Source organism: Oryza sativa, chromosome 11, assembly GCF_034140825.1.
Source record: "Oryza sativa Japonica Group chromosome 11, ASM3414082v1".
NCBI lineage: Eukaryota > Viridiplantae > Streptophyta > Magnoliopsida > Poales > Poaceae > Oryza > Oryza sativa.
In genome coordinates this window covers 21770013-21780529 of record NC_089045.1, presented here as the reverse complement: position 1 = coordinate 21780529, position 10517 = coordinate 21770013, and the positions used below count along the sequence as shown (strand labels likewise).

At 40.3% G+C, this 10517-nt stretch overlaps 1 protein-coding gene across 1 annotated transcript; it reads right to left on the bottom strand.

The window, feature by feature from the left end:
- Window positions 1–4153: 4153 nt before the first annotated feature.
- LOC136354201 (uncharacterized) lies at window positions 4154–7827 on the bottom strand. The gene is made up of 5 exons (XM_066305891.1): window positions 6614–7827; window positions 5863–6127; window positions 5636–5778; window positions 5427–5544; window positions 4154–4933 (listed from the first exon to the last, which is right to left on the bottom strand). Exons 1-5 carry the CDS (start codon window positions 7825–7827, stop codon window positions 4154–4156), a joined length of 2520 nt encoding a protein of 839 aa, XP_066161988.1.
- Between the last annotated feature and the right edge of the window lie 2690 nt (window positions 7828–10517).

Genomic DNA, 10517 nt, shown 5'->3' with positions numbered 1-10517 from the left:
TGTAGCATGCGTCGGTGTAGATGTAACAATCTATCTTAGCAACCCAATCGTCTCCTCGCATTCTCATGCCAATCACCGCTGCAACAAGAGCGGTGGCTAGGGTTTTGGCTCTCGGGAACATGAGCGGTGGTTGGGATTTACGTTAGTCTGTCTCAACTTTCTCGCCGCCCCTTACTCTTGAATATAGGACATTTAACCAAGCTATTAAAGCCTATTGGGTGTCCTACTCACTACCAGACTCTAGGCCTAGCCTGTAGGAGCAAAACCGTCAGAAAAATAGCTTTAACCGTCAGAAATTATATTCTTGTCGGTTCACCGTCAGAAATTGCCGACAGAAAAATCACCACGGAGAAATTCAATTTTCCTGTCGGGTTACCTACAGGAAAACAATTTCTGTGGGTATTTCCCTGAGGGTGGAACACAGGAAAATGTATTGGCGTCAGGTTTTTCACCTGTAAATTCTGACGCGGAACCGACAGGAAAATACCGTCACAATATTTTTCTTTGTGAGTGAACCGACAGGAAAATACCGTCACAGTTGTTTTTTTTGGCTAGAATTATATTATTTCTGTCGGTTGGTTATAATAAAACCGTCAGAATAATTGGAGCATATTGATAAAAAAACAGCTAATAAAAGCTGCTAAGAAGATATGATTTTATTTCACTTACATAATAGAATGCATCCAAACAATGAAATCACAACAGCTTCACAAATAACATGCCTAGAAATCACAAAATCATTCAAATAATGCCAAATCACAGCTGACTCAAATAGCCATCATCTCAGCCACCAATTGATTCAAATAGCCACCATTTCATATACTTGCATCACCATACATGCAGTACATCAAGTTCTAGTACTGATTCTATAGGAGTAATCAGGTTTACAACCAATAGGTGTCCCCATATCACCTTGACATACTAACTGACATTGCACAACTACTTAGCCATTACTTACAACCAATACACTTGTGAGCCATTACTTAAGTGTTCAAAAGAGCATGTGTAATCTGACTTTGTTGCTACCAAAAGAGCATAAACTATGTTAAGTCTCATCTAGTTTAGTCACCACCAAACAGGCCATGAAATATTACCGAAGTCTCTATCTACTAAGTTGCTACCAAAATAATATATGGGCTAAGTACTGATGTGCGAAACAAAAGACATGTCCACGTCACCGATGCATTGTGCCAATGCAAGAAGCTAGGCTGCGATAACCCGTCCACTGCTGCAAACTTGATATCTGTTGCATCCATTGTTCGCCTCGCAGCCGATGTTCACCTCACAGACCACGTTCTCCTCATTGCCCATGTTGGTGTCAGTGGTTCCATCATTTTCAGCTTCCTGCTGTGAGCCCGCATGAGAAGAACCAGTTCACTGCAATAAATAGGTCCGAACATTAAGTCATGCGATTGGAAGTATGCACTGCAGTGATGCCAAAGTTCTGATGAAAGAAGTATCTATCCAATGAACATGCATATACCTTATAAAGAAAAAAACATCTATGGCTAGCTAGACTTTCCACTGAAGTAATAGCAAACATTGAAATGAAATAATGCCAGAAATCGCATGCCTGACTTTGGATGACATGACCAGAAACAGTTGTGGCAAACCATTATTTCCAATGCTAGCAGAAATCAGTATACTACAACACTAATGGTTGTGGCAGCAATAAAACAATTACACTTAAATCCTTAATATCCCATCGCAGACACCATATATCCAAACTTCATGTAAAACAAGATCGAATCCAGCTAGAATAGCAAAAAGTTACTAGAATCAAGCTCTCTATGTCACAAGCTTCAGATATCTATATTTCCAAACCTCTAATAGGGGTGACATTCCTGGCTACCTTACCATAATTTAGAACTAAGAATGAGGTTATGCCCAGGTGTTACAGTTCTCAACATGAGGCTTGTGAACTGCTACATGTGTTGTTGACATTCTGCTACCAAAAATGATTAGTTCTCTTAATGAAATAAAAGAAAAAAAAGGGTACCATGGTTGCTTAGGTTGGATTTTTTTAATATACTGAGACAAATGAGTATTATTTCTTTCATTGCACAACTTACCTGGACATGCGCAGGAGACATTAGATCTTCATTAGCAGGTGGCACTACATCTTCCTCAGATGGTGGTTCCACTCCTGTCTTTTCATAAAGAAACTAAAATGGGACAGGGATTAGACAAGGCTAGAATGCAGAATCACATATTATTGTACAGTTATATTAGAAGGGTTACCCTGATCAGCCGTTCATTGGAATCCATTCGGCGGCGAAGTTCTGCATTTTCGCGTGTGAGTTTTAAATTTTCGTTTCGCAAAGTTTGATTGGCTGATGGGGTAGATGGCCTAGGTACTGTCTCTTTACCGGCCGCTATAACAGTAGACTTGGACACAGCACCATTGCCTATGGGAAGGCGTCCATGTGGCAGTCCATTGCAAATGGAATAAAGTGCCTTTGGATCTAATTCATGGCCATCTGAATCTCCTTGAGTTCCTGAGTTAGTCACTGCAGTATAGTCAGCCTACAAGAACAATAGCCTTTTCTAAGTTTGTGCAGCAATGATGGAGATAAAGTAGAGAAAGAAAATATAGACATAGTTAGGAAAGATCACTGTGTTTATACCATGATTTTTTCTGCCTTTTGGTTGTCGATCCGTCCATGAGTTCCAGTACTGTCCACGTTTTTTGCACCTGATTTCATAACACCAAATGTGTTTAGTCCAGTAGCCTTCTCAGGTCCAAAGTCATGTGCCTACAAATGCAGCCAATAATGTGTTACACAACCAAAGCTCAAATAGGAAATAATACACAAGAAATGATGTTACTTGATCAGATTTTCTACCAGCCACTGTTGTGTCTCAGTAAATGGCCTTGATCCTCCTCTATTCCGAGAATCATCTTCAGATTGTAGCCTTGAATCTTGGGCTTTTTTCCGCTTCTCAAGGTATTGTTCAGTGTCCCAGTGGTGGCAGAGAGAAGGCCAATCTGATTCACTAACCCATTCCACACGAGCAAGCAGGTATTCCTCTTCTGAGAGTTCAATTGTACGGGCTACTTCGTCTTTAATCTTTTCCCCACGCACTTTAAAGAAGTAGAGCTTGACAGCATCGACACGAAGTTGATACATCATATCATTGACGCGCTTGTTTGCATATTGTTGTAAGACACGGTTAGCCTCCGCCTTTAATTCTTCTCTTGTAGAAAACAATCGTTGCATGATGTGTTACAGGTATACAAATAGATTTAAAAAAACAAAACCAAACACTTCTTTGAAATCTAGGATAGGAAAGAATTACGGTTACCCAAAATTCATTCACCACTCGCTCTGCACATGTCTCTTCATATTCTTCATTTTCTTTCAAATAATAATCTGCCCAATGGAGTGCAGGGCGGCTACGAATAATTCTACCATCATTGTCAAGGTCCTTCACAGTGCCTGGGTATTCGCGTTTCAGAATAACCCCAAGCTGTGAGGTATACTTGTACTCTGCAGCATGCCAATTCACATACTTGAATTGCCTGTATACAAGGTTAGCACACTTAGTCTCAATTCACATAATTGGTTCAAATGAACTAGTAGCAAATGACTAAATTAGTAGCAGTTCTGAATTTTTCTTGCATCGCTTAAAAAATTTATGAATGTATACTTACATTTCACCCCTAGGTATAAGGCCCACCTTCCGACCCGGTCGAGGTACAGCCAGGCTGGTCCTTGACCTCTCCTTTCGTCCTCTTTGTGTAGCTTGCTGTTCAGCTTGCTCAGTACTTGCACGATGACTTCCTTGACTCTGACCTTCAGCATTAGAGTTAGCAGGGTTCACTTGAGTGCCATTTGTAGAAGGCACACTCCTTGAGCTAGCACCATTAGCACTGCTTGTATTGGAAAGTTGGCTAGCTGGGCAGACCGATGGCGAAGGTTGTTCATGATCTGCACATGCACATACAGCTAATTAAATAACTTACTAGTATAATTAAACATAAACTAAATGTTATTAAGACAATATTACATCAGATATAGCATATTTCAGTAACACAAAGATACCAACATCTAGCTTATCTTAGTCAAGTCTTGTCCACAACATATAAGAACACACTGACCACAAGTCCACAACATAAGCAAGGAAAAAAAATACAAGACATAAAACACAATCAGAAATCTTCAGGATCATAAATGATGGCTTCAGGTTCAGCTTCTTCTTCATCTTCTTCATCATCTTCCTCATCATCCAGCTCTTCATCTCCTTGTGTTGGAGAGTTACATTTGGCAAGATAGTCCAAATCTTTCTCATTAGTTATCTCATCAGATATGTAAGTGGTTGCTATTTCAATGTCATCCCCTAAATCAATAACAAAATGACCTTCCAATCCTTCTTCTTGATAGAATGTGTCAATTTGTGGCTGATCATTAGGAGGAGCAGACTCATTCGTGGTACTAGGAGGAAGCCAACCATGAGGGGTAACATTATGTACAACCCACCAATCTTTTAAATCTGGTCTGGAATCACATGGGTAAGGCAAGTAATAAACTTGAGTAACTTGACTTGCCAGCACAAATGGTTCAAAGTTTGAAAGCCTAGATGTGTGGTTAACTTCAACCAATCCCAAATTTTCAGTTCGCCTAACACTAGAATTTGTTGGATCAAACCAGCGGCAATCAAATAAAACCAACTCTAGGTTCATGCTGCCCTCCCAAGTAATTTTGATGATGTCCTCGATGACACCAAAGTAGTCAATAACATTGTTATCATCGTCAACGCAAGACACACAAACACCAGTATTGACAGTACTTAATCCTGATTTTGCACTCTCATACTTCTCTGAACGAAATCTATATCCATTCACATCATAGCATCCATAAGTGGTTATTCTTCTAGGAAAACCATAAGAAATTTGCCGCAAGGTGCTATCAATACTAGAATTTGCCATGCACTGCATAAATGAAAGTTACTAGTTTAGAATATTTCAAATAAAGGGAAGGAGAGGAAGTTAAAAAGTAGGCAGAATTACTTGTTTCTTGAACCAGTCAAAGAAATTTGGCCCATGTTTAGTTCCACGGTAATATTTCCAACCATTTAATCTTAAGTCACGACGTTGCTTATCAGTAGGTGCAATTCTGCTCTTCCATTGTTCCTTATCGAATTGTCTATATGTAGGGATGGATTAGGGAAAATAATAGGAATTTATTAAGTTAAAACAATTTTTTAATATGAATACTTACTCAAACAAAGTGTCCATCTCAGAAATATTAGTAAGAATATACAAGAAATTTTAGTATGAATACTTACTCCTCCACTGTTAGATCACGACATGTGCGACGATTAAAACACCGACCAGGGTACTGGAAAATTTGAAGGTTACAAGAACTCTCAAATGTAGAGGAACCATCATCGTATCGAGGGATCTTATTCCTAGTCGATCTCACATTGTGACTGAAATAAAGTGAGAGGAAATTTGTGTTTTCCTCCACTAGATAAGCTTCAACAATGGATCCCTCAACACGAGCTTTATTTCTAACCTTTTTTCTAAGTCTCCCAATGTACCTAGAAGGTTGACAACACTAAATTAGGAATAAATAGTTGTAAGGACAAGACAAGCACTTATTTCAAATACTATGTTAACTAATATTTTTACCTCTCATATGGATACATCCAACGGGCTAGAACAGGACCACCAAGACGAGCTTCACGGGGAAGATGTACAATTAGATGTTGCATTAGATTGAAAAACCCTGGTGGGAATATCTTCTCTAATTTGCATAAAAGAACAGCAACATTCTGTTCAAGTGAATGTACAACATCCTTGCTTAGTTCTTTAGCACACAACTGTCTATAGAAAAAACTAAGCTCAGCCAAACAAACCCATATATTTTCTGGAAGGAATCCACGAAAAGCTACCGGAAGTAATCGCTCAATAAAAATGTGGTAGTCATGGCTTTTTAGATCAAATATCCTCCTTCTCAGTAGGTTGACCCCTCTTCTAATATTGGCTGCATACCCATCAGGGAACTTCAGATCTTGAAACCATTTGAATATAATAGTCTTGTCATTCTTATCAATGCAAAATGCTGCCCTCGGCTTGTGCCACTTGCCACTGCCCTTCAATTCCAAGTGTAATGAGGGGCGGCTGCAAATATCAACCAAATCTTGTCTTGCCTTCACATTGTCTTTTGTCTTGTCGGGTATGTCAAAGCACGTGTTCCATATAGTTTCAGCTACATTTTTCTCATTGTGCATGACATCGATGTTGTGTGGGAGGAGTAATTTATGAAAGTATGGTAGTTGCCAAAAACAGTTCACATGGGTCCAATTGTGAGTTTTACCATAGTTATTTCTATCAGCCACGTGTGCATACATTTGGTCCCTTACTTCCTCTCCCTTTAAGATCCTTGGTGCTTCATCCAATACTACGGTGTTCTTCCGAAAAGCATTAGCTTGGAATCTGAACTCATGGTCTCAAGGTAGAAAACGCCTATGGCAATCAAACCAACATGCTTTGCCACCATTACGGAGGCGAAATGCTTGGGTATCACATAGGCATGTTGGACATCCAAAAATACCATGGGTGCTCCATGCAGCAAAATTACCATATGCAGGACAATCATGAACAGACCACAAAAAGGCTGCCCTCATGTTAAATCTTTCCTTGCGCGAAGCATCCCATGTTTCAACCCCCTCCCATAACTTGAAAAGATCATCAACTAATGGTTGCATAAGAATAGATAGCTTCTTTCCTGGATGTTCAGGACCAGATATAACTAGTGAAAGGAATATATATTCTGGTTTCAACAGTACTCCAGGGGGCAAATTTAGTGGAGAAACAAAGACTGGCCAACAAGAATAAGGAGCAGCACCAATATTGAAAGGTGTGAAACCATCAGTTGAAATAGCAAGTCGCACATTTCTTGCATCTCTACCAAAGGTTGGAAAATCTATGTCAAATTGTTGCCATGCTTCACCATCACAAGGGTGCACTAGCTTACCACATGTGGACTGTTTATGTGATTGCATAGCCTTTGCGGTCTCCTCATGTGCATAAAGCCTTTGCAGCCTATCAGTGATGGGAAGATAACGCAAAACTTTGCGTGGGACCTTATTCTGTCCATCCTCAAATCGGGGGGTGTTATAAAAGTCACACTTATCTTTATGCTCATTTTCTTTGTAGTATAACATGCAGTCATTATAGCAAACATCAATTTTAATATATGTTATACCTAGGCCCCGCAATAGTTTCTTAGAATGGTAAAAATCCTCTGCCAACTTAGAATCAGGTGGAAGAAGTTCATGGATCAGTTGCAAAGTATCATCATAATGTGCGATTGACATATTGTACTCTGACTTTAAAGCTAGCAAACGAGCAATAGCAGATAAGCTAGTGTGCATTGTGTTGTCATGGACTGACTCATTAGCCCCATCCACCATTCTATAGAAAGCACTAGCAGAAGAAGTTGGCTCTTCATCAATTCCTGGTGGTTGGACAGCCCCTATATCATGTAACATCTCATCCATGCGATCAGGTTGATCAAACCCCTCCTCATGGGCCAAGGGAGACACTGGTTCATTATTCCTAATATGTTCTTCCCCATGGGCTGTCCATGTCTCATAGTTTTCCTTAAAGCCAAATTTACACAAGTGTGCCTCTATAATATCCCTTGTATGCCTCATGTAGTTGCGACACCTACCACATGGAAATTTAATACTTCCATCTTGAAGTAAATCAGGTATAGAGAAAGCACGGTCTAGAAACATATTGGTCTTTTCAATCCACTCATCAGAGGGTGCAGAACCATAATGCCAACCATTGTACATCCAATTACGTTCCGCCATTATGTTATTCTGTCTAAAGCAATATCATTTAACTATCTTAGTATATAAAGTAGGCTTGGTTAACAATTAGATCACATCCAAATGGAACATCAAAAATAACAGTCCAACTTAAATGGCCACAAGCATGCATAAGTATCTTAGCTAGGTAGGTGAACTAGAGCTTACCAGATTTTGTTTAAGCTACCAGACCAGCACGTCTGAGAGTTAACACAGCTAGCGCATCAACAGGTCAACAAGGATAGTTCACCAGGCTTCACAGATTGGGGCATCCTTGAAAAGTATTACATAGATCTGTACCAATGCATATGAAAAATTCAGTTTTGCTGATATTAACAAAATAACACACTGTGTTCTACTTTTGTATAGAAGCTACAACTAAATATGCAAAATAACTTCCAATCTCTCATGCATGTCAGATTTAACATAAAAAAATCAAAACATACAGACTGTTTTGCTTACTATGTGGAGGCAAACAATAGCAGAAATGACTTCAGCACTGAAGGAGGACTTCTCTTGGACTTCAGTAGGGACGGGTAGCAGCTGCGGAATGGCGGAGCAAGGGCCGGCTGTAGGGGTGGCGGTGGAGGTGTTGAGGCTGGCGGGATGGTGTAGGGGCGGCGCGGGCCGGTGGACGGGCGGAGCAGAAACGAGTAGGGGATGGGCGGTGGGGGGATGAGGGGGCGGCGAGTTGGGGAGGGAGGCGGCGGTGCTAGGCCGGTCGATGGGCGGAGCAGGGGCGAGTGGGGGAGGGGGGAGGCATGGCGAGTGGGGGAGGGAGAGGCGAAGGCGGGCGCACGGTTGGGCGACGGCGGCGGGGCCGCGCCGCTGAGTAGCGCTACGCGCCTGCGCGAGAGAGAAAGGAGTCGATGGCGGCGGTGGATCTGGAGTTCTGGATAAGATTGGGGATTTTACTAGGTTACCTCAATTTTTTTTGTGGGCCGGAAGCCCAAAACCTACAGAAAAAATATTTCGGAGGGCGCCAATATTCCCGCTTACTGAAATTTTGGCGCCATATTTTTCTTTGCCCTCGCGCCACAAATTATCGTGACGTTAAACATCAAAAAAAATACAGTTCTCTACTGCCAAGGGAGGGAATGCCCATTTTTCTGTGGGCCGTGTCCAAAACCTACAGAAATATTACATTTTTCTGTGGGTATAAGTAAGCCCTTCACAATAATTTATATTTCCGTAGGTTTGTTTCGAAACGCACAGGAAAAATAATGACCTACAGGGTAGCTCCAAAGTGTGGTAGCTGACTCAGAACCTTATCCAAGTTGAGCCACTATTGAATCTCCATCCATTACCTTGTTCTAGCCCATTAAGGGCCTGTTTAGATTGTAGTCAAAATAAATCTTACCAAATTTTAGCAATGCCAAAATTTTGGCAAGATGGCAATACTGCCAAAATTCTGGCAGAATTTCTTAGGTATTTACCAAATTTGGCAACAAACTAAACGCATATATTTTTTTTGGCAACTTTACCAAAAATAGTATGGTTGAAAATGGCATCAATCTGAATAGCCCTTAAATGTTTCCAGTAGGTTTATACACACTTGGTTGTAACCCAAGAACACCTTTTTGGTTCACGAGTCAATAGCAGCCCCTAGCAGGATATTGACCTGCCAAGTACACATAAAGATCATATCGGGTGAACATTTTAGTGTATCTATGTACGAATCTCTTTGCCTCATGATATCGATCAAGCTCAAGGCTGATTTGTGTTATCCTCTCAATAGCTCAATCATACACTGGATTCTATATCAGATGATTAGTTTTCTCGTGACTAACACCTCTCATCTCAGCATGGACAATACACTTTCATAATCTATTCCATTTATGGGCCTAGAAGATATCTCCCATTGTTTAGATGGGGCAAATTACATCTTGATTATTCACATCCACTATATGCTTAACAACAAACATGAAGACCACCTTTATAACTACTTCCTCCGTTTCACAATGTAAGTCATTCTAGCATTTCCCACATTCATATTGATGTTAATGAATCTTGATAAATATATATGTCTAGATTCATTAACATCAATATGAATGTGGGAAATGCTAGAATGACTTATATTGTGAAACGGAGGGAGTATCTAGTAACATAGTAGCATTTGGTAGTCCCAAAGTAAACTATTACCTATGTTGGGAAGCATTATAATTTTAGGTACAAGAATTCTACACCAACACTAATTGAGTTCAACTGATGGCACATTATAATCCTTGCAGTGTCTCATGTAAATAAACCGGCAGTGATGAGCTGATCAATAGTGATAGGTGTTTGTATGATAGTGAATTATCTCTATAATTGTCTTTAGGGCATATGATCACTTACAATCTCGTGCATGGCTAGACGCCCCAGGCAGAGGTAAGGGAATACTCTACTGATTTCACGTATCTCTAGATAGCTAGCTTAGCTATTATGGAGAAGACATAAATAGATATATTTTATTGCCATCAGAGAGTATCATTCAAATATTCATTGTCGATCTCCCCACGTACAGGTGATCCGTGCAGTCATACTGACAGTTTGGAGGGGAAACTGAAGGTGGAGCTCAGGAAGCAAATTTTTAGGATTACATGCATGCATAAAAATTCAGAAAACCAAACACAGTACACACATAATGATACCTTTAGTCACACGATGCAAGACGCCGTTCGTATAATTAACATGGTACAGTACCGGTATTA

Coding starts and splice junctions, on each gene's coding strand:
- LOC136354201 (XM_066305891.1), bottom strand. CDS start 7,827: ATGGCGGAACGTAATTGGATGTACAATGGTTGGCATTATGGTTCTGCA. Junction 5,545..5,635: donor TGGATGTATCCATATGAGAG/GTAAAAATATTA, acceptor TCAACCTTCTAG/GTACATTGGGAGACTTAGAA. Junction 4,934..5,426: donor CACTTTATTTCAGTCACAAT/GTGAGATCGACT, acceptor TCATTTATGCAG/TGCATGGCAAATTCTAGTAT.